The sequence below is a fragment of the Phyllobates terribilis genome, unplaced genomic scaffold, assembly GCF_046119375.1.
Source record: "Phyllobates terribilis strain yellow unplaced genomic scaffold, ASM4611937v1 Scaffold_11__3_contigs__length_659146591, whole genome shotgun sequence".
NCBI lineage: Eukaryota > Metazoa > Chordata > Amphibia > Anura > Dendrobatidae > Phyllobates > Phyllobates terribilis.
The window spans coordinates 522,055,920-522,081,268 of NW_027362771.1; the positions used below are offsets into that span (position 1 = coordinate 522,055,920).

Genomic DNA, 25,349 nt, shown 5'->3' on the forward strand with positions numbered 1-25,349 from the left:
GTCTGTATGCAGCAGAGGAGGCAACGCTCAGATACTGGGAACTCCTGACATAATGGCCAGTAATGAGGCTCGCTGACCAGTCACATTTATATAGCGTAATTCTGTCTTTTAATAGTCTGAGCTTCTTCCTGTCATTTTATTGATCTAACCATGGAGTGACGCAATGATACACCAGAACAAAGGGGGCGCTCCGCTAGTTGTGGATATGTTTATCGGGAATCTTACTCCCATATGAACCCAGTGTATTTACCACTCTCTCCGCTGGCAGAAAGACATAAAAGACTGTTCAGAACGTGTCCCACAATTTATTAATAGGCCACGTTCAGTATTTGGTGAGGTTTTTACCTCAGTATTTGTAAGACAAAACCAGGAATGGGTGAAAAATGTGACGTGTTTCTATTATACTTTACCTCAGACTTTTCAAACACCTGGTTTTTGACCAAATACTGAACGTGTGCATGTGGTCTAAGGCTACGTTCACCCGTTCAGTATTTGGTCAGTATTTTACCTCAGTATCTGTAAGCTAAAGCCAGAAGTGGGTGATAAGTGCAGAAGTGGTGACTAGTGATGAGCGAGTATGTTTTGTTAAGCCTTTCTCCGAGTATGCTCGGACGAGCACTGAGTAGTTACAGCTGCTCGGTGTTATGTTTTAGTCACATCGTGCACATGATTTGTGACAGTTTGACAGCTTTAATACATGTGAGGAATGTCTATTTCTTACACATTCCTCACATGTAATAAAGCTGTCAAACAGTCGCAAATCATGCACACGGGAGCGATTCAACCATATCACCAAGCAGCTGTAAATACTCGGTGCTCGGCCCGAGCGTACTCACCGAAAGGGTTAACAGAACATACTCGCTCAACACTAGTGGTGACGTGTTTCTATTATACTTTTCCCCTGATTGTTCCTCTCCTGGTTTTGGCTTACAAATACTGAGGTAAAATACTGACCAAATACTGAACGTGTGAACATGGACTTATACAACAGAAGAGTCGCAATCTCTTGCTGCAAAAAAAAAAAAAATAGAGACTTTTTTCTGTTTTCATGGTGGTCCCGGCATTTTATATAAAGTGGCCTCTCAGGATAGGGTGTGGATAGTGTAGATTTATGTTTGTGGCGCATGAACACCTTGCTCTGGTGGGATTTTGATCAAGACTCTGCTATAAAACTCAAGTCCCCTCTAATATTTACCTATATTAATGAAAACATTGTAATAAAACGTGTGAAATCAGCGCTCACTTGTCCTGGGCAGAAGGCAAAGTGGGAAAGCTCACAGCCCTGACTAGTCCCAGCCCTGCCCAGGAGACTATTGAATATGGAGCATAGATGTTCTATAAGCTCCAAAAAGCCTCAATTTGCACGTGAGACATCTAAAGAGATATTTATGAGCCATGAAGCTTCCTAGCGGTGGTTTAGTAACCACAATTTTGATGACCTGAGAGCAGAATTTGTAGGTTGTGCTTTAATAGGGCAGGTCACAGCATTGTTATGAGCAGAAGGCATAACCTGAAGCTCCTTCACCCTAGTGCCCAATCTATGGTAAAACTTAAAGGGTTTTTTCCTGATGTATCTTCAGAACTTCCATCTTCCTGCTGGCTGGGGGGTGGTGGGCTCCTGCTGTAGGAAGAGCGCAGGAGGACTGAAGATCCAGAGATCCAGCCAAAAAAAGCTTGTAAGTAGGGATCAGTGGATGTTCGGGTTCGTTGAGTTCGACCGAACTTTAATCCAAAGTTCAGTTTGGGTACCAGAACCAGGGTTGGACTGGCCCACTAGAGAACCAGAGAATCCTCCGGTGGTCCCTGGCTTCTCATTCAGGAGACTTCATAGTGCATACCTTGCAGCTGCTATGGGGCTCTTGAACGAGGGAGAAAGGTGGGCCCTCAGAATCAAATCTTCTGGTGGGCCCAATGTTCTTCAGTCTGACACTGACCAGAACTGTACCCGAACTTCAACCTGAACCCGAACCTCATAGAAACCAACATTGGCCCGAACTTTGGTGCTGGAAAATCACCTCTCTCTCCTTCCTGAAATGTAAAATGGACTTCCAGGAAAAGTTCATGTTTGGAGTTCAGCACCAGGCACTAGGTGTCTGGTATGAACCCCAAACTTTACAGTTCGGGTTCACACATCTCTACTTGTAAGGACTGCACTCCTTGCCTAGGAGACCGACCACCACTGATAGACTGCAGAGGTGACCAGTAACCCAGACTAGTAGTAATAACAGTAACAATCCCTCCATTCTTGACCAAAGAGACGATTTTCAGTTTTTTGCACGTTTGAAATCCGCAAACATGAGCTTCATGTGCACGTTTCCCCCATAGCATTCCATTAGATGCGATAAATCCGCAGGTAAAAACACATATAACGTTTTTACTATGTGTTTAGTGCTGCAGAAAGGCACTAAAAACGCCTCCTGTCCACACATGACTGTATCAATACAGTTTTATCAAAGTAAAAAAATAAATGAAAGCGAAAAAAACACAAGTAACCTAATTTAGTTAATAGGTGAAAAAAATGCAACATCAAAAACTCACCAAAAGCTCATAGTGAGAACGTAGCCTAAGAAGAGTTGTCTTTTTATGTAATAGAGGGGTGTTTGAACCCCCTCAAGCACCAGGGCTTAGATGTGACTGCTACTAATCCATCTCCTGTAGTTAAACCTCTGGTTATAGGTCTGAGAAGGAGAAAACCCATATGCTTATTGATGCAGTCGCGTGTATTGGTGCTGCACCCATCACTAGTTCTTTTCTTATATATAAAAGACAATTTGCATTTTTCTATGATGTAATTTGCTTTTACCTTTTGGTTATAAAACAGGACCCCTTTAAATCGTGTACACAAAATTGATTATACCATGGAACAATTCATGTGAATGGCTCCACTCTTCTCTCTCCCGTAACTTGGTGGATTGGTGGCCTCCATCCTACACCAAAGGAAGCCCTGACTAGATTAGTATTTGTATGCTATGCCGTGCAGATTAATAACCTTAATGCCATGAACGCTCGCACACACGTGCTTGGAAAAATGAAGCGAGCATTAAAAAAAGAAAGTTATTATATGGCTGAGTGCTTACATGTTATTGAGGCTGCAATATAGCTTGCTCTATGTGTTTTCAATCAAATGCTGACACAGCAGGGAGTAGATTTAATGCCTATTTCTCAGTTTTTCGAGATTTATTCATTCACCTAATCAAAGTATTTCTCTATGCCGTCTGAATCTCCCGGGATCCCCAAATCATGGCTCTCTAGGAGCTTAGGGGAATTTTTTACTACTATTTACCGAAATACAAATCTTGACACAAATACGATTCCATTATTATGGTGCCAACAAATAAATGTAGATTGGATTTTGTACTTACCATATGTCATGGCCAGAACATGCTGTATGTATGTATGTATGGACTGGTTCTAAATATATGGAGCCTTATATGATTATTTTTAAGGAAACTTTGACTTCTACCTCTTTAAAAAACTTTTGCTTTAATATTAATCATGGATGCTCAGCTTGGCCGTATTGGGATATACAACAGCTGCAGGCTTATGCTGTAGAGGGACTCTGTTGAGCAGCCAGCTGATGGCACTGCGTTCATTGTTGGAGTTAAAGGGAAGCTGTCACCAGCTTTTCTCAATATGAAGTACAGCCAGCACCATTCAGGCCTCTTATACAGCGTTCTAGAATGCTTATATACTGTATGTCCCCAATTCCCTCTGTAAGGCACAATAAAGACCTTTTATTATACTCACAGATGGCACGGTCTGGTCCGATGGGCATCTCTGGTATTGATCCGGCGCCTCCTCTCTTTCTACGATCGTCGTAAACCTCTCCTGCTTCGTATGGATGACGCCTACTCCGTCATCCACAGTGTCCCCCAATCATCTTCCTGCGCAGGTGCACTTCTATCTGCCCTGCCAAGGGAAGATCAAAGTACTGTAGTGCCCATGTGCCGGGAAAGGTCAAATAGTGCCGATGACTCGTAGGTAAAGCCATCATATGCACATTATAATATTATGCCCTAGCCTCAATAGTGTTCCTCGGGGGACACTGTGGGTGACACAAGATGCGTCATTCACATGAAGCAAGAAAGAGGTCGGCGGTCGCAAGAAGACAGGAGGTGCTGGATTAAGATCAGGGATGCCCATCGGACTGAACCGTGCCATCTACGAGTATAATTAAAGGTCTTTTTTGTGTCTTGCATAAGGGATTGGAGACATACAGACGGCATACTAGAATGCTGTAAAAGAGGGCTTAAATTTTTTGCCCATACATTATATTGGGAACATCTGATGACAGGTTCCCTATAATACTTTACTGGCCATACATTATATTGGGAAAATCTGATGACAGGTTCCCTATAATACTTTGCTGGCCATACATTATATTGGGAAAATCTGGTGACAGTTTCCCTATAATACTTTGCTGGCCATACATTATATTGGGAAAATCTGGTGACTGGTTCCGTATAATAATACTTTGTTGTTTGACCTCTCTAATTTGTTTGTATGTACTCTCTTTCAATAATGTTGATGATGATGATATAATAGTTGCTGTATATCCCAAATATAACAGTTTCAGATAATAATTCTGCTGAAAGCTAAAATTTGAAACGATCATAAGTTTACTATGACTACAGTCACTTCTGTTTTTTTTTTTCGTGTTTTTATGTTCTTGCCGCATTGATTCCAGATTGTCCAAAATTCTTATGCTAATTTTATAAGAACATAATATAGACTCATTTCTACACCGGTAATTTGGCAGCCAGTCTCTGCCTCATTATTTTTAATGACCCGAATTAACAGACTTTAGGATCCGTATGATGCTGTTAGTTCAGGTCATTGGATTGGTGGTCAGGCCAAGACTTGCAACCGTAATATAGGCACAGAAATGAGCATGCATTACTCTTATGTTAAACTGACCTTTGCCCGGATTCACATACCCATGTTACAGGCTGCAATGCATGTACCGTCCACTAGTCTGCTAATCCGAACCTGACAGCCTCATAGGCATATATGAGACTGTCGAGTTTGGGTCAGGAGACAGCAGCTAGTCTGTGGATGGAAGACAAACGCCGGCCATTGTGGGAGCTGTGGTAGTCTGGGAGGTGAGTATGTGGTGTTTAGCATTTTAGAATGGGTTGCCTAGTGGTGGACAACCCCTTTAAGTCATCATACCTATATACTTTATTTTTATAAGGGCAGGTGCAGACAACTGTGTATTCTCTCATCCGAGAGAATCAGGTCAATTATGCAAATCACACTCTGATCAAACTGTGATCATTGTGTGAGCCAATTCTCTTGGATGAGGAGAAGATGGAGAAAAAAAATTCTCCATCTTCTCCATTGTGTCAGTCCGTGAAAATCAGAGTGAACTCAGATGTCATCCGAGTGCAGTCTGATGCTTTCCACAGACTCATTGACTTGCATAGCCAAGTGCAATCTGAAGATCAGATAAAATTCGGGCATGCAGTAATTCTTGGACTGAAAAACGCTCGTCGGCACCTGCCCTAATTATTAGTTATTTCTCATTGTGTAGTATTGGGGAACATGTCTGTTACACCTGCATCTACAGACGTAGCAAAGCTTCCTGTGTTACCCCCAAAAGAAGTCACATTAAGTTTCTGAACCTCTTTGATGACATTACTACGCCACTTTTGGAAACTAGAAATAATATGTGGCAAAGCATTCTTATGCTACATCGGAAAGAGTCCCTCAAAATCCATTTTCCGTCTTCTCCATCATCTTCGAGGAATCCTTAGATATCGCCGTGTGCTGGACATTCTGAGTTATGGAAATGTTTCATCAATGCTGAAGGGTTTTATGTACTCTACCAAGACGATATCTTCTCACAGGACTCAATGATCTATCAGAATTTCACTAGAAGTGGATTGTCCCTGGGAACGAACCTGTGATTAGTGGAGCTAGAAAACGAATGTGTTTTTAGTGCAATCATGGGCAGTAAATAGTTGCATAAGGCACTTGTGCTCTTGCTTTTGTCACATAGTAGACCATAAGCAATGTGATCGGAGCATTTCTAAAACTGATCTGGTGCCTGTACTTTCTAATTGTTCATGATCGGTGGTCAAAGAAAAGGGTCAAGACATTTGTGAATGCATCATTTTCCTTGCTCGCTCAATTAAAGGCTATGACTATCTTCACAGCAAGACTTTTTATCGCTCTAATGAATCTAAAATGAAAAATAAAACAACCGGGAAAAATTATCTTAATTGAAAATATCCTATTGCTTTTATGCAGATGTGTGTGTCTCTATGGTAACAGACAACAAACAAACCCTGTGTAGTCAGATCGGTTACCATACACACTTTAATCTGTATTTCTTACCAATACATAAAATGTGCTCATGGATAGCACAAATACCCATTATAGTCTATGGGTCACATGTACGTGATTTTTTTTCTTCCGTGCTAAGTGTCTGAAAAAAGAAAAAAGGAGAAACGTTCATTTTTGATCATTAAAGGAAAAAACAGACAGTGCTTGGACTGTGCGTCATTCAAGAATGGTTCTTTTTTTACTGTTTGATGGGTAGGAGAAGCTTGGGTTTTGTTTTATATATGAGAAAAATGGCTGCCACACTGATGGTAAAAGTGGACACATGGACCAAAAATAAATGGATGAAAATTGGATCCAGTACACTGATGAAAAACGCCATGTTTTATAGTATGAAAGAAAAGAAAGAGGACATCTGAAATAGGCCTTAGTTAGATGAAATAGATGGATGGAATGAGTATGCTGCAGGATCAGGCTACAATGGGTTGCTTGTTACCAAAGAAACACATAGGACTACATCAGGGCTGTAGACTCAAAATGGTAGGACATTTTCAATGCAGATTGTCTGTAAACTTGCTCATTTTTTAAATTTCAATTACTTTAAAGCAAGAAACAACATTGATTGTAAAGGTATGTTTAACCTTTAGAGGAAATCTGACAGCAGGATTTCAACCCTCAAACTATTTCTATATGCACATATAGCTCTTTCAAAGACAAGCCCAGCAATACCTTTATGTGGCCAGTCCGTTAGTCCATTACTGAGTAATCTGCTTTTGAATCGATATGCAAATGAGGCTGAAGCTCTATTTGTAGATCTGAAGCTTCTGCCACTCCAGCTCTATTCCCCGCTAAGCGCAGCCTCCTCCTGCTGCTTAAATGATGGTTTCTTTGCCTGAAGTTACACAGCATAGAGTCTATTGGTGGGAGGATGAGGGTGGTAGTCCGTGCTGCCAATGTGGATGCCAAGAAACTGCATTATCGGTTTAAGCTGCTTATTCTCTGCGCGTTTCGAAGTAGGACCAACTTCTTCCTCAAGAGAAGCACAGTATACTTGGTTTCTTGGCATCCACATCGGCGGCGCGGACAACCACCCTCATTCTCCTACCAATAGTTTGGTAAAACTGGATACCAGTTCTGTGGGTGCAGCAGCAGCTGGTCGTTCTTGAGTCCTTTGTTGGGAGTTAATACAACCCCGATAGTTGAGCCGTTCCCTATTTTTTCCCCTAACATTATATTCCTCCCTCGGATAAGACCCTATTGTGCTTGGTGCCCCTCCATTTTCTACAGCATATAGGCTGTCATGCAGGAGGATGTGGAGTAAGAAATAGAGCTGGAATGACACAGGCTTCAGATTTACATATATTTCAGTAGCTTCTTTTTTCAAACGTTAATTTCTCTGACCATGTGAAGGTATTACTGGAGGATATGGAGCTGAGCAAGGAATAGAGCTGGATTGACAGAGGATTCAGATCTACAAATATCTCTGTAGCTTCTTTTTTCAAATGTTAATTTCTCTGACCATGTGAAGGTATTACTGGAGGATGTGGAGCTGAGCAAGGAATAGAGCTGGAGTGACACAGGCTTCAGATCTACAAATATTTCTGTAGCTTCTTTTTTCAAACGTTAATTTCTTTGACCATGTGAAGGTATCGCTGGAGGATGTGAGGCTGAGCAAGGAATACAGCTGGAGTGACACAGGCTTCAGATCTACAAATATTTCAGTAGCTGCTTTTGTCAAACGTTAATTTCTCTGACCATGTGAAGGTATTGCTTGAGGATGTGGAGCTGAGCAAGGAATTGAGCTGGAGTGACACAGGCTTCAGATCTACAAATATTTCAGCAGCTGCTTATGACTCGCCCCCCTGGGCCGTGGGGCACCCGGAACCGGGCTTCTGTGCGATGCTGGGGGTAGTAGTGGCAACCCGATCCCGTGGCTCAGGGTGGTCAGACCAAATGCTGTGCAGTCTATTTATAGATTTAGGAATGTCCGACTACGCCACCCGTGGATTGCGGTCAGAGATAACCGCCGCTGCGAGGCAGATCACTGAGGCTGGTGTTGGTGTGCAGCACAGGGGTAGGATAACTCCCCACGGGAAGAGTGTAGCCTCAGGGCAGTGTAGGTGAATGCTGGGGGTGATAGTGCAGGCCGCAATAGTAAGAGTTCAGAGTCCGCTTCAAACAGTCCAGGGTCTTTATTGCAGATGTTACTACTGACCCAACAGGAGTACCGGTTAGGAATGGGCCTGGGTATCTGAGAGGATTCGGGCGAGCCCCGCTGGTCAGGGTGAGTGTGAAGGCCTACCGTTCTCTCTCTATGCTCTTGCTGACTATCCCTCTTTTCGTGGTGTGGCACCCAGGGGATGGGGACTACTCGGCACCCGGGCCTTAATGCCTGGCCTTGGGGGATGTCGCGGTGGTCGGCTCCCGGTCCCGTACCCTGGGGTCTCTCTTAAAAAAAAAGGGGGGTAAATGGAAAATGAAAGTTCGTGACGCCACCTGTGGTGTCTGGTGAGGACCACCAGTGCTGCGGCAGTCCACTGAGGCCGGTGTTACGGCAGCTATGATGGAGTAGCTCCCCACAGGTGGAGCTAGGCCTCAGGGCAGCGGTGTTCGGTAAGGTGCACTATATGGCGGTGACCCAGCCGGGTCCAAGGAAAAATGGGAGACACACTCACGTTTGGCTTCAGTACCTTTTTACTGGTGGAGTTGCGGTACCGCCCGGAGCACTGTAGGGTGAGGGGTGCACTGCAGGTCTCTACCCAGTGAGCAGGTATAGGGCCTCCTGTATCCTTGCCGCTTGTGTAGTTTATGGCCTGTCTGAAACTAGGCCTAACTTAGTCCTTGTGTTGCGCCGGCTGACCTGGTGTTAGGGCCTTTTGCTGAAGAGCACGCTCCTGGTATGGCGGAGCCTCCGTGCCTCCTGGTCCTGTTACGTGTCAGCTCCTGGGCTATCCTGAGACCTGAAGTCTTCCAGGAAAGATCCGGTTGTTTTCCACAGAGGGTATACTGCTCTGCAGACTCGGAGCCGGTGTCCGGTATATTTCTGGGGTGAGCTTATGAAGCTCCTCGGTCCCCGATGCTACTGTTCCACTAGCCTTCGGCCTACTCTGGGCCCTCACTAGGCTATACACACTGGCAGTAAGCTGGCTGCCTCTTCTGCTGCTCTTTAGAGCGTCGGCAACGCTCCTAGCTGTCTCTCTCTGAGCTGCTTGCAGCAGACTCCAAACAACTCCTCTCTGCAGAAACCTGCTGAGTCACTAACCTTCTGTGTCTCAGCAGAGACTCCTGACTAGACTCACTCCTTAGGCAACTGACTGAACTCTCTCTCTTCCTGCCTCCACCCTCCTTTATATATTCCCTAAAGGGCTCCCTCTGGTGGTTCTGAGGTAGGGTGGAGGTGTGTGTATGCTCTGAGGGCCTCTTGTGGAGAAAACCTGAAATGCACCCCCCTTTGGTCTGTGACTCCATGCACAGCAGGGCGTCACAGTGGTGTAATAGCCCATGTCCCTGAGCTGGCTGTGTACTTTGCCTGTATGGCTTGCGACTCGGGCCTTGGGTACCTTTTGCTTCTCCTTGCTGTACTGGTCCCTCTGTGTGGCGGAGCCTCCAGGCTTCTTAGGCCAAGGGACCTGAAATCCCTCGCGGGTTGGTTCTCTGCTGCTGGGATTGCAACCCTGACAGCCTCGGACCCCAATGTCCGGTTGTGTACTTCTCTCAGCCAGGACCGGCTCTCGTCGCCTCTGTCCCTGGCTCACAGTCTCTCCTCTGCCTCACGGACTCCTCAGCTGCTGCTGACCTGTCCCTCTTCTCTGAGAACCCTTCTGGACACTTCAGAAGTGGGTTCTGGTCTCTCTAACCCTGCCCCAGATCCAGCTTTTATAGGTGCAGCCTGCTCCCCCTACTGGCCTGGGACAGGAGGTGCTGCATGCTAATGGTCTCTGACCAGGGAACCTCCCTCCTGCTCTCAGACACAGCCTTTAATATTTGTGGCATCCAGGCCTGGGGTGACACACTTATTTCAAACGTTAATTTCTCTGACTATGTAAAGGTATTGCTGGAGGATATGGAGCTGAGCAAGGAATAGAGCTGGAGTGACACAGGCTTCAGATCTACAAATAATTCAGTAGCTGCTTTTTTTCAAACGTTAATTTCTCTGACCATGTGAAGGTATTGCTGGACTTCTCTTTTTAAAGAGCTACATGCACATATAAATAGTTTGGCGTGTGAAATCCTTCTGACAGATTCCTTTAAATGATGAACACATAAAGAGACATAGGTCTGCATAGGGACTGTAAACCGCAAACAGCAGGATATCTTTAATGAAGAATTTTTGCAGTGTTGCTTCATTTTAGATGCATTGTTGATATTTTTTTATAAAATTCATTTGAAAGGTAGGTATACAGAAAGCCATAAGCCTTCCAGTGGTCAGATTGCATCGTATCCCTGCTAAAGCATCTCCTCCGTCTTTGAAAATGGTAGAATTGATTTGCCAGGTTCTAGATTTGTTGCAAATCTGGTTGATTCGCCTTCTGAATAATCAATGGAATAGATACTTTTTTTTTTTTAAGGTTGACTCATCTCTAATGGAGAATATTGACTGGAAGTGCAGATGTGATGTTGTAACGTTGTGTCTCACCGGAAACACATCCCGATATAGCTGGAGCGTGGACTGAGGAGTGTTGTCTCCGGGAGAATTTGCTGTGTGCCGATAAGCAGTCAGAGAGCAAGACTGAACACTCCCGGCTCATGATTACTGTTGCAATAAACCGCTACAAGTGAGACTCTCACATGAATATCAGATTGGAGCACAATGATTGATGCTGTTAGAATGAATATGTAATGAGCTCCTAATGATCAGACCCTCAGAAATACAGCCTCCCAACCTGCTATTTCCACAGCTACAGCTCGTAAACAAATCCCTCTGTTTATCTGAATACTTCCTAATGTATGAAAGCTGCCGGAGCGATTCGGAACGTGACTTGGGTTTATTGCGTTGGGGTTGGGTAGGGGGTGAGAAGGACTTCATTCCCCTGGATGCTGCTGGGAGACGTCTATATTTTCAGGCATTTGATTATCATGGAAGTGATCAGGTGGCGGATGACGGCCGGATGGGTATTCTACCATAATAATACAGAGACGATATGTAAGATCAAAATGTATCTTATCTTTCCACACAAAGAAACATATCTGGGGCTCATTCCGTGCACATCGTATTTAAAGAGAATGTATCATATATTTTTTTTTTTACTAATTAAAATCTGATACTGATATTTTTTTTTTCATAAGTTTTTTATTTTTTTTATTTAATTTTATTTCTTTTATGTTTTGTCTAGTTCAGATTGTGGATTTTTTACATGCTATTTTTCATACATGATTATGGAGGCGGTCGTCTATCTTAAACTGCTGTTTACAACATTTGGAGATATGCTTTACAGCAGTCACTTGGATTACAGTAATCAATAATTTGGAGATTCCACGGGGAATTGTAATGGTTATATTCTGGAATAAGGCAGGGGAGGGAGGAGGTGAGCTGTGACCATCACATACATGGTTGCTAACTTTTCCTGGGCTGTTTCTCCAGATAAGTCCCACCACAATCCCTCCACAGCCCCTTGTAGGAATAACCCCATCCCAGAACACCCACTTTTAAATAAACAACATCCCTTGAGGTCCTGGGAAATCCCTAGACCAGGGGTCTCAAACACGCGGCCCGCGGGCCGCATGCGGCCCCTGAGGCTGCTTTATGCGGCCCGCAGGCACAGACCCCTTGATGATCCCGACCTGGTCCAGGAGGAGCCGCCGACAGCAGCGCTGAATTGCCACATAGAGACTGTCTCCCAGCACTGCATTTCCAATGCCAGCCGCTGGCCAATCAGAGGCCAGCAGCTGATATCTGCGTGTCGGCGCAGCGAGTATGACGTCATTGCCATATGCAGATGTCAGCTGCTGGCCTCTGATTGGCCGGCGGCTGACATTGAAAATGCTGTGCTGGGAGACAGTCTCTGTGCGGCAATGCAGCGCTGCTGTCGGCGGCTCCTCCTGGACCAGGTCGGGATCGTCAAGGGGTCGGACTCTGTGGTGCCTGCGGGCCACATCTGCAGGAAGGCCGCCGAGGGAACGGAGGACAGGTGAGAATCATCTTTTTTTTTTTCTATTTTATGTGTGTGAAGAACAGCACAGGGGGCACAGAGCCACAACATGGGGACCAGGATGGGGCACAGAGCCACAACATGGGGACCAGGATGGGGCACATAGCCACAAGAGGGGACCTGGATGGGGCACATAGCCACAAGAGGGGACCTGGATGGGGCACATAGCCCCAAGATGGGGACCTGGATGAGGCACATTAGTACAAGATGGGCGCCAGGATGGGGAACGTTGCCACAGGATGGGGACCTGGATGGGGCACATAGCCACAAGATGGGGACCTGGATGGGGCACATAGCCACAGGATGGGGACCTGGATGGGGCACATTAGTACAAGATGGGGACTTGGATGGGGAACATTACTACAAGATGTTTTCCATTATTACTATATGATGCTAATTGTAAGACAATATTACTGTATGTGGCCAATTGGGGGAAATAAAATTGTAAAAAAAATAAAAAATAAAATAAAGCATGAAAAAATATTGGGCACTAAAAATGCTGTTTTATATGTAAACTAAAGTAAACACAAAAAAGTGCACGTTTATTATCGCCACATCCATAACGACCCAAGCCATAAAAAAATAAACACGGCAAAAATGTTCAAAAGGTGTATACAAAAAAAATGGTATCACTAAAAATGTCACATTGAACAAAGAATGCGGCCCCCCAAATTCAAATTTTTTCCATGTGCGGCCCATATACCCAGCCGAGTTTGAGACCCCTGCCCTAGACACTTGATAAATAGGCATCTATTGTGAATGGCAGATCTTGAGTTATGCTACCTCCCATTGTAACTGGCCTGTGATGATGATGATGATTACGGAGGAGTTATCTGTACACATCAGCCTATGAGACATAGGCTGATAGTTATCTCTGCTGACTCCCCCATAATTAGAGCGTTTGCATGTTTCCAACATGGAGAAAGTTGCTGCCAGATTCATATGTGTATGTATTGTATATATGTGTGTGTGTATATATATATATATATATATATATATATATAATATACATATATATATATATATAATATATATATATATATAATATACATATATATATATATATACGCAAAAGATAGAAAAATAGGAGCAGCACCAGGGTAAGGTGGGTGCTGAGTCTCCCTGGAGAAAACCAAACCATACAGATAAAAAGTGGTTACTGCCACTATTGGCTAATGAACCACAGTTTTTTTTTGCCATATTACTTGGTGTGCTGCCTCCTTTTCTTTTATATACTGTATATATAGTGTGTATATATACAGTATATGTATACATTTTGTATCATGCTAAAGTTTTAGGCAGGTGTAGAAAAAAAAAGCTGCAAAGTAACAATGTTTTAAAAAATAGAAGCATTAAAGGGGTTGTCCAGTACTTTATATTACCCCCCAATGTATCCCCCCGGGGCCCCTAAGACTTTTTGTAATTACCTTACGTTGCAGATAATGCCTGTGAGTGGCGCTATCACTGGCCACTCACAGGCACCACGTGACAACCGGCTGCAGCCGTTTCTGACATCCGCTGACGTCACGACAAGTGCTGGCAGCAGCCGGGGGTCTTTTTCTTCTGCGTTCCACGGTGGATGCCAGGCTGTGTGTAGGGTTACCCCCCGCGTCACACCCGGCATCCACCGCGCGCTCTGCCTCTCCCTATTCATTGGGAAAGCGCGCGGGGGGTAACCCCACCCACAACCTAGCAGCCACCGTGGGGACCCCAGCGCTGAGTCACGCCTCACTTGTCATGACGTCAGCGCGGGGTCACGTGATGCCTGTGAGCAGCCACCGATAGCGCCGCTCACAGGTAGAAACAGCAACGTAAGGTATTTACAAAAATCCTTAGGGGCCCCAGGGGGATACATTGAGGGGATAATATAAAGTACTGGACAACTTCTTTAATAGTTTATTTTTAACAGTTAAATTGCAAAATAAAAAAAAACATAAGATTAAGTCAAATTAATATTTGCTTTCACAACAGCATTAATTCTTCTAGTCACACTTGTCACTTGCACAAAGTTTTTGAAGGAACTCGGCAGGGAGGTTGTTCCAAACATTGGGGAACTAACCACAGATCTTTCGTGGATGTCGCTTGTGACAAGCGAGCATGCTCCTTACTCGAGATTTAACAGCATGCTCGGGCGTTTTTCGAGATTCTTTGGCGTGCTCGAATGTTATGTTTGAGTCACAGTGTGCATGATTTGCGAATTTTTGACAGGTTTAAAACACGCAATGAATGCTTGTTTATTAGGCATTCCTCACATGTATTAAAGATGTCAAACAGTGGCAAATCATGCACACAGTGACTCAAACATAACATTCGAGCACGCCGCAAATACTCAGCTACCACCCGAACATGCTTGTCAAAAGGGTTAACAATACATGCTCGCTCATCACTAGTGTAAATGCTTTGAGACCATGCTGATAGGTTACAAGGCTTAGTGTAGTTTTGACCATAGAGAATTCAGATAATGTAAAAAGTATGCAGAGCCATGGACTGGGGACATGTGGGTGATACAGATTTTGCTGATGCAGTATAACTACCTGGTGTCTTGTTGTTGTGCTCAGTCTTTCCATGGTACATGACCTTTCACATGAAACTGTCTTCTACAACCTCACCTTTTTATCAGAGTTTGACTGTTCTTCACCCAGATTAAGCCTCCAACATAGCTGTTTCTGTTTCAGTTAATAACTGTGTTTCAACCTAATAATGAAAATGATCATCATGATCACCAATGTGGCATAACTGGTTACTTATACACCTGATTCTAATACTACAAAATGCCAACTTTGTATAAGTGTACCTAGAGGAAGAGATGCTGTTTTAAAGGATATGCGTAATCACACAAAATATTGATTTCATTTTTATTTTGTTCATTCATTTTGTATTTTAAGTGATTAAAATAAACTATTAACACTTCTATTTTTAAAGCATTGTTACTTTGCACTATTTTTTTAACACTTGCATAAAACGTTTGTACAGAACTGCTAACACATTTTGGACACACTTTAGACTCCATTTGAGGTTTTTTTTTTGGCCATATCCATTTTTTAAATTAGAAACAAAAGTGCAGACACTAATTTTTACAACTTCAAAAACAGATATGTAACTTCAAAGTCCTAATTTTCATGTTTGATGGACGAACATTTGGTAATTAAAGTCTATGATTCTGTTGGGGACACATCTAAATCCCGCCTTCCCAAGTTTCCCAAGAGTCAAAGTATGGCCAAAACATTATTTCAGCTAATAGAATGAGATATACAGTAGAATAGCTAAGTTTGTGTTGGCAGCAAATCTGACATTAATATTTTTATGGCACATACAGCTATCATGATAAGAGTAGGACTTGTGTTCTGCTCTATTAATTTGGAAAACAAAATCTGGGGCACCCACGTGATCCGAGGTGTGATGTAGCCATAACAACTTCCATATTTTCCTTTCTAGATCCACTAATAGATAGACAAGATTTAAGCCCTGGTCCAACATGTCTTATTATACTAACTTAGTGTAGAAAAATAAAGGATATGAGTTGAAAAATATTACAAAGGAAGAATAATGGCCTAGACGGGTGCAAATGTTAATTTTTTTTCTGTAAGGAATTTTATTAAAATGGAGTTTTTGCATATAGTTAATATTGATAATGAGACAAATTTTAAGTCCCTTTTGCTTGTGGCTTTATGGCCATTATTTCCTTCAATTTTATCAAGCCTTTCATAAATTTGATAAATTTGGCACCTCTGTCTAGGACTAGTTTGATCGCTCTTACCGGTGATTCAGCTGCTCAACGTCAACAGAGCAGCTCTTCCTCTTCTTGCTGCTCTGTCGATGGGGCATGACTGCCGACATCATGCTGATTGACAGCTGGGTCTTGAAGTTATGTAGCAGGAAGCCAGCTGTCAATCAGCAAGAAGTCAACAGTCATGACCCATCAACAGAACAAAGCGAAAAAGAAGCCGCTGCTCTGTCCACGTGACATCAGCAGAAGTCGCTGAATCACCAGCAGGAGTGGTCTGTGACTGCTCTGTGCCGGCATAGATTGGTGCCGGGCACAACAGGCAGGTAGGTGGCACTTCCCTACTGGTTAGTTTTTAGGCCAATAGCAAAAAATATATATATAGTGTTGGATAAACCCTTTAGCATTAGTGCCCTGGACCAGTAGTTCTCTTGGTTCCTAAGCAAAGTGACCCCAATAATAAATAATGTCAGAGCACAGATGCCTCCTAGAGACGAGGAATGTACCCCTTTAGTATACACGTATCACAGGTTGAGAACATAACAAGGAATTTATAAAGATTGGCGTTTCACATGCCAGTCTTGAACTAAAAGCCTGCCGGAGTATAATGCTCCACAGTCAGGTTACTAATTGATCTTTCTGATGTTACATAAGACTATTGGGTGACATGTAAAGGATGACATCTAAATAACACTACTTTTCCCAATCACATTAGATTTCCATCAGGTACCTGCAAAATAAATGCTACCGTCGTGATTTTCAAACACTGCAATTTACTGTAATCATATAATGGCAGTTTTAAAGCAGGTACGGAGTTGGCGTCACCAGATATTTCTGCAAAAAAAAAATAAAGTTTACAATAGTAGAAAAATAAAATAGATTTTCATGTATGCTTGGAAAGAGAATATGAACCTAGAGAGGCTAATCCTGCTGTACGTGTAATTAATGGGTTATTACCAAACCTCACTGACCTTCCATGAGTCTAATCCCTCACTCACTTCTTCGCCCTTAGAACAGTTTTGGCTCCTCCTGCATCTCTGATTTTATTAATTTAGGAGGTTTGTGTTTCTCCTTGTGGTGACGTTCAGCCGGTGCATGGAGTGATATTCTCTGGGGAAAGGAAGAAGGAAGGAAGCTGTCTAATACTAATGCTATATGTCATGAAGTCTATAAGTCTAGCCCTTTAATTACCCTTTAATATGCCTAAGGCATACTCCAAACTAGAATTGTATTCAAAAGAATTATGCGATCTACAAGACCCCGTACACCAGCTGGTGACCTCCGCCAGGAGAAATATCACCTCCTAGATCCATGATAGGGGACTGTCAGTCATCCAGCCAGTAATTTGCCCCTTGCAAAACTCTCTGTCATGCACAATACAGTCTCTGTTAAGGTTTTCTCTCCCTACAGTCTCTCAGGTTTGAAAAAACCAAAGACAAAAGCTAAATACACTAATGCCTAAAAGTAAATGGATAAATCGCACAGTGCATAGAAAAAATGATAAATAATAAAGGGTATTTAGTTAGCATAAATTTTGATCAAAATAATGTAAAAGCCATCCCGCCACGTCATGGCAACCCTTATGGGACAGTCCTAACTCTAATATTAAAACCTTACCATTTGTCAAGTGACATACATATGGATAAGGGCAGAGAGACTGAACCCTTAGTAGAAGCATGGACCTGAGAGGCAGAATGAACCTTTCAGCTCAGACAAAGGGCGGCCACACCCTTATATGCACTACTGCACATTAGACTGCAAAGAAAAAAAAATCCATGATAGATCCATAATAAAGGACTGGCCATCCAGCCAGTATTTTGCCCCCTGCAAAACTCTCTGTCATGCACAATACAGTCTCTGCTGAGGTTTTCCCTCCCTACAGTCTCTCAGGTCTGGTTGGACCCATCTTCCCTCAGTTGTGCATTCTTCCATAGTTTACAAATGTGTCTTTTCTCTACACACTTGGCACACTCTTGATTGGCATTATTCTCTTTTGGGGGTACAATGCTATTTTTTCCATTGTTACAGTTCCAGCAGGGGACCTGACCCCTATCACTAACCAGCCCCTCCTGTGGCGGTGAGCCTATTTAGGATCCACTCAGTGTAGGGCACTTCAGGCACTCATGTGCTCATCCACACACTGTTCTCATTTTCCTGTTGCGTCCTAATGTATATCTATAGTATTAACAGTAAGCAATGCAGCTTTAAATGGGAATTGCTCTTTCAATAAATTTTGCGTAATTCAATAGTACTGGTGTTTATGAGAAGTTTTGTAATTTATCTTATCAGTGAATTCTGCTTTCTCCCTTTGTGATCCATCTCTTTCCCTCCCCTTGCTTCTTGAATTCACCATCCACTCTGTAAAAATAGGAGCAAGATGTACTGCTAGGACAGGCAGGTGTCAGGTTACCACTTCTATTATACTCTATGCAGAAGGGAGGGGGAGGAGGAGTATGGAGCAGAGTGAGGAATCAAGCAGAGGGAGACACAGAAAGATCATGCTGAGTTTTCTAGCAAGTCTTTTACCTCACCCAATAGCTAAATTCACTTTCAAAAACCTCAATTCTGTTATATAATATTCCCCATGCTGCTGCTACAGTCGGTGTGCTAAAGAATGATGAGCTGAAATCCATCCCTCTGCGCTGTGCTGTGTTTGGGAGAGATCATAGCAGCTGGACTCCTCCCACCAGCTCAGAGTCAATTGCAAATTATAAGATAGAGTCTGCAGAGTGAAAATTTTGTGAAAATGCAAGATACTATTCAAATAATCCTCAGAAATAGTGTTATTCCTCAAGTACACATATGAGTATAACAGCTCATTCTGAAAAGTTACTTGAAGGTATACTTATCATACAGATCTGTCATCAGATTTAACAATATAAACTGCATGCGTCATTATATTGCTCTCTTAGACTTGATGAAGCACTTGTACTTGCTTTGATTATCCATGTTAAAATTACTGTCTAATCCTAATTAGTGTCGATCGAGTGTGTATTGTTAACCCTTTCAGCGAGCACCCGAGCAAGAATATTTACGGCGTGCTCGGCATCTATGTTCATGTCACCGCAGCTGCATGTGTCACAGCTGTTAGATAACTGTGACACATGCAGGGATTGTCTGTTTGTTAAGCAATCCCTGCATGTGTCACAGCTGTCTAACAGCTGTGACACATGCAGCTGTGGCGACACTAACAGATGCCGAGCACGTCGCAAATACTCGGCGAGCACCTGAGCATGCTCGCCGAAAGGGTTAGCAATACACATTCAACACTAATCCTAATACTAAGATGAATATTTGTGAGTCCAGATGTTTATGTAGCAAGTTTATGAGTCTAAGTGTATTCAGTCTTCACCCCCCCCCCAGGTTCAACGGACAGCTGCTGCTTGTACTGAGCAGTGTGACATCTCAGCAACAGAGAGGAGGGAAACTGAGGAACTGTCAATCAGACTAGGTGGGCGGAGAGAAAATGTAAACTTTCATAAAGGATTATACCGCCGTTCGGACTGGATTTCCAAAGTAAGTACACTAGCCTCATCAGGTCTAAGAGCTCTATTGATTTATGCAGTTTCCGTTGTGGAATTGGGTAGCCATTATACACATAAATGGTACAATAGCAAACAATGGACAATTTAAATAACATTTGCCCCTGGCACCAATCTACGAGCCCCAGATGGCATAGGCCATACTGGATAAATTTTAGGGCAAGATCATGGTTGTATTTTCTTCTTGTATTTGTCTTGATTTTTTTCTGAATGCTGAGTTTTCTTCCTCTGCTTCAAAACCATACTGAGAAGTTAAAAAGCTTCATATAATTGTGTCTGTAGAGAATGCAGATAATGTAGGAAAATCAAAGTCGGCAGACCTCTGTAGCCATGGACTGGGGACGTGTGAGCGATACAGTGCATTACTGGGGCATAGGTCCGTGCTTATCTCACTGTTGCTGTAAATTGGACATATTCTCAGTATAAAAAGTGGCGCCTTGAAGAACTTTTGTAGTCAGTATACGCCACTTAAACTATACTCTCTGCCATTGTGGTTATTGGAGAGTGGCACGTCAGTTCGGCTAGCATGCCCCGGTTACTGCATACTCAATCCAGCTAACATAAAGTGACTGGAATCAGGTGAAGAGTCTCTCACATGTGTGAACACCAGCTAAACTTATACCCCGCAGTTGCTAGAACTGAATTACACAGCTGACCTGCTGTCATATTGTACTCAGAGCAGCGATATAGAGACGTAAAGAGGTTTCCAAAGAACCGCTGGGATCATGTGTCTCTTAAATTACATCTTGTTCTCATAGAGCGAGTCCTGCCGAGTAGACATGGAGGGCCAGATGTCCTACATAAAACATCAACAGTATGAAGACAGAGGTGGCAATTTATTAGGGTCACTCACTCCACAATGGAGTCTTTTCCCATATGTTTTCTGCACAGTCTGAGATGACTGGCTCAACAAGATCCATCCAACCTATTTTATTCCCTGCTTAGATTCATATTTAACTCCATTTTTCTTTATAGGAGTGCAATGGATTATCCCAATCATTTGCACTTCTGGTTGGCTGGTATGAGCCAAAGAAAGCTACCATAAAAACAGTGTATCTCTTCCAAAATGGACATTGGCTGCTTTTGCACCTCAGCCTGAAGGTCAACTGGGTATCCAAACATTTCACTTTTTTTGTCCCCCGTCAGTTGACGGATTGGTCAAAGCCCGTTTTTATGAGCACCACTAACCATAATTTGAGCACCGGGGTCTTGGTAGGATATCTGGTAATAATTGTTGATGGGACAATTTGACAGTGGGGTCACATTTCTCCTTTAGTAATTACAACCCCTGGCAAAAATTATGGAATCACCGGGCTCGGAGGATGTTCATTCAGTTGTTTAATGTTGTTAAAAAAAAGCAGATCACAGACATGGCACAAAACTAAAGTCATTTCAAATGGCTACTTTAGGGCTTTAAGAAACACTAAAAGAAATCAAGATTAAAAATGTGGTACTCAGTAAGGGTAATTTTTTTCAGACCAAGCAAAGTGAAAAAATTATGGAGATGTAATATAGTTCTTCTGATTCACTATGTCACTTACCCCATGTGCAGAACATTGCAGTAACTATTGGTCATAACCATGGACACCTAAGCTATGGCAACGTCCTGCACATAGGGTAAGCGACATAGCGAATCAGAACTATACTACATGTAGAATTAGAGTTATTTGCTATTATTATTATTATTATTATTATACCTAGTACATATTGGGATCTGATCTTGGTAATGGGAATACCCATTTAAGGGAACCCAAAGTCCCCACTATAACTTAGGGTATAAAATGTATATGGCAGGTGGGGGCCTAGTTACAGATTTTACAAACTGCAAGCGACACCACTGTCTTGAATGACTAGTCGCTACTAATCATTTCACAACTGACCCAAATAAGGATCCACATTTTAGTCTTCATTGTCCAAAATATGAAAGCGGGTAATAATAATAATATTTTGGTGAAAAGACAAATTTGCTGGTCTCTACACACATTTATCTACACGTTCTTAGAGAGAGTGGAAAGCTCTTGTGCATAAAATGAACTGATGAAAATCTCAGAGGGCGCTCAGCGGAGTTATAACAAGCATGGAAAACATTCATTAAAAGAAATGTGAATGACAAGTGTCAGACTCAGAGAAAGTGAAGTGGGATCCTAGCTGAGGAGAAAGGCTAACACCTTAATGAAATGTAAAATGGTTTCGATAGGTAGACATTATTGCTAAGTGAAAAGGAGAATAATAGGAAGACAGATGGAATGACAGCAGTGACAGGGGGGCTTTATGCACCTAGAGTTTTATTGGAATCGGTATAAGTGCAACTATAATGAATAGCTAGTAACAATGGCGGCAAGAGGGAAAGTTGCGGTAGATTATGGAGTATGGGTATTATATGTAAGGCGGAATGCATTAAAGGGGTTGTCCAGTGAAGATAACTTAGCACCTATCCACTGGATACGTCATAACACAAACTGATTGGGAGGATAGACCGCAGGGAAACACCACCTATCTTTTTGGCCCATTAGAATGGGTGCTGCTGGAAAAGCCGAGTGCAGCGCTCGGCATCCTTATCTGGAATGAATTGAGCATGCACACTACCAATCTATTCTAAGGGGGTTTTATTGATACAATTTTGGGATATGATGTTTTCATCGCTTTTTTTGTGCATTTTGTTTCGGAAAGTACGATTACCGAAAGACTGCCATTTTGGTGTGTTTTTTTATGGGTTAATAAATATTATATTTGCAAAAATTAAAAAATTGGACCTCTACAAATGCAGCCATACCAGACATGTGAACTGAGTAATATAGTACATCCGTGACCACCACTCCATTCACGTTCATGGGTCTTTGGCACTGAAACCATTGCTTTCTCAGGCAGTCAATGGAGTAATGGATATGTGTGCTCTACTGCTCCATTCATACAGGGAACATGGAATCTTTGCTCTCATAATCGATGGAGATCCCAACCATAAGCCACCCCAACCATCATATGGGGACCCCAATCATAAGACCCTCCATAAGCCACCCCCCATCATATGGGGACCCCAATCATAAGACCCTCCAACCATCATACATTTATCACCAAAGTTGACCATCCATGCTAGATTATTGTGAGCCAAACCCACCAGTTTTGGGTGACCAATCAACCATTTATGTGTTTTTGAGTCTTAAAACTATCCCTGATTGTAGATGTCAAGGATAAGAAGGATCTTGCAATTGGAATCGGACTTTATTGATCCTTTTGTTTTTCAGGGGTGAAACGTAATTTACTCGCTTCTCCCCATTGAGAACCCATGAATGCTTGGCCAAGCTTAAGATTCATGTCTGTGAGGGAAGAAGGGTCAAGAGAGACTCCTCTCAAGCTGTACCCAAAATGTGTAGCATATTCAATTCATTTTATTTATGTAGCTCTTTATCAGAAAATGTTCCAACTCCATGAAATCGATAGCCAGCTTTTAAGTTAGTAACCTGGCCAGGTTTCCATGTATTTGGCCCATCAATATTGCTTTTATCTCAGAACGGCTTCAGTTGTCATCAGGCTTTTTCATCAGTTTCTACTTGTGAACTGGTGATCAAAACAATGCAATATGTCGGTCCCAATTCATTATTTTAGGGGTTCTTTTTTAAGTCAATTTTCTTCTTTTGATTTATGAAATTTTTTGACTATGGTTTCAAAATGTTGCACGTATTTTATGAAATTTGTTCAAAATAAAAAAATACTCTTTATCTTCACTAACCTTTTGGTGCAAATTTTTACCATAAAAGTCCCATATTCCAATAAAATTATGCAAAATTTGTGCAAGAAAAATTCAGACTTACTTAAAATAATACCAGGGTTTGATAGAGACTGGAGTGCATTTGCTTAACTTTTTCAAAAGTCATAATTGATGAATCGGCCGAAAACATCTGAAAACCCCAAACACCACCCATAATGACTAAGATAAAAAAAATGACAGGCAAAAATAATTAAAATAGTCTTTAAAAAAGGTGCAAATTAAAGAAGAATAAGGCATAAATGACAAATAAGCGAAAAACAGAAAACGCTAAACAAAAAGATCCAGATGCAATAATGATTAGTGTTTTCTGATCTGGCTCTTTGAAGAGTGTAGTGCGACAACTGATGCTCCAGATTCATCTCAACGATCCCATAACGATCTCAGCGATCCCGTTCCAGCATCAGTTTTCCTGCTGGAGGGAAACTAATGAGAGAATAGAAATGTGAACAAAAAAAAGATGGATGACCTGATGACTGGCATAATGACGTAAAGGGTGTACATTTTTCCGATGAGTTCTTTGGGCAAGTTCTCCATCGAAATTCCTTATTTAGGTGTGGACTTGGACCGCTCATTCTCCCAACTCATCTGATTTTATTATTAGGATAATGAAATTCTCTAATGTCTTAGCTACCAAAAATGGAGCAACCCGTTAAGATTCCCCAAGTGATGTTTCATTTCTAACGATATGTGTGAACCTGGAGCTTATTACATGCGGCCCCCAATAAGCCGGAGCTGTCCTCTGGCAGCATTAATGTGATGCCAAGGTAATTTAGAAGTATTTTTGTGCAAGATAACAGAGCTTCGTCTGCCGCTGCACTCACTTAACCTCTCCTCTGATTCTAATTACAAGACATCCGCATTTTCACTCGGTCGTTCTGGCATTTCGGCAGCTTCCAGGAGGAAGGAATATATAAAAATGTAACCTTTAGCTGCAGGGCACAGGTCAGAATTATTCAGAAAGCGGCACTGAGAAGATGTATGGGGGCATTGTGCCGAGTTTTTAATAGGTTTTATTTAAGGAGAAAAATGTCCTTACTTCCCCTAACCTCCAGAGATTCCTCAACCCATTACTCGCCTTCTTACAAAAAGCCATTGATTCTTCCCTCCTAATATCCTCAATCACCATAATGGTTGGGAGACAGAAAAGTTGAGGTTGTTTATTAGGGTTAATTTGCCCTTTTCTTCATTATTATTGGGTTTAGGTCGAATGGTACGACTTATAAGTGTAGAATGGGTTCCACTTATATTGAAACTCTGAGGGAAGCATCCATCAATTCCAGATTGAGGTCCTAAGCAGCAGCAATATTCTTAATTCGATGGCTTCTAGGTCGCTTCTTATTATCCTTCCTCATGATCTGATATCTAGAAGTTCATCCCATGACAAGAAATATACCTTAAAAAGGTTTTGGTTTTCCAAACATTAGAAGTTGGTGGCACATTTCTACAGGTGTGTTCACAATATTTTTAATGCTCCCGGTACAAACGCTGGATGTATAGGACTGTTATGTGCTGGCACAATTTTCTGATCATAGAGTTAATTAACCATGTACCTTATGTTTTTTACATGTATTATTACAATTTACTTCTTTACTTGCTGTAGGGTATATGCTCTGTTTCCTTTTTTTTTTTCTTGGGTTTTGTCTGTGAAATTAAATTAACATAAACCCTGCTGTAAATAAATAAAAAGCAAGTGCATTTAAATAAAATAGGGTTCTTAGTAACACTGTTTTTGATCAAAAATAGTGTAAAAGCTTTCCCACCACAACACAGTGAACACGTTAGGGATAGTCCTACTTAAACCAAGCTCAAATTATGTTTTTTCTTTGTATTTTTTGCATTCTGTGCAAACCAGGGTGTGGCCTCCCTTCCCAGAGCTGGATAAT

At 42.3% G+C, this 25,349-nt stretch overlaps 1 protein-coding gene across 3 annotated transcripts in view; it reads left to right on the forward strand.

Moving 5' to 3' along the window:
• LRRTM4 (leucine rich repeat transmembrane neuronal 4) overlaps positions 1-25,349 on the forward strand; it is an 842,864-nt gene that overhangs the window by 280,967 nt on the left and 536,548 nt on the right. The window contains exon 3 of one of the 3 annotated variants that reach the window (XM_073653662.1): positions 19,522-19,674. The exons of the other annotated variants lie outside the window; for them this stretch is intronic. Coding sequence (XP_073509763.1) covers positions 19,522-19,674 — 153 coding nt within the window. The remainder of the gene's footprint in view (positions 1-19,521; positions 19,675-25,349) is intronic. 3 annotated transcript variants of the gene reach the window in all.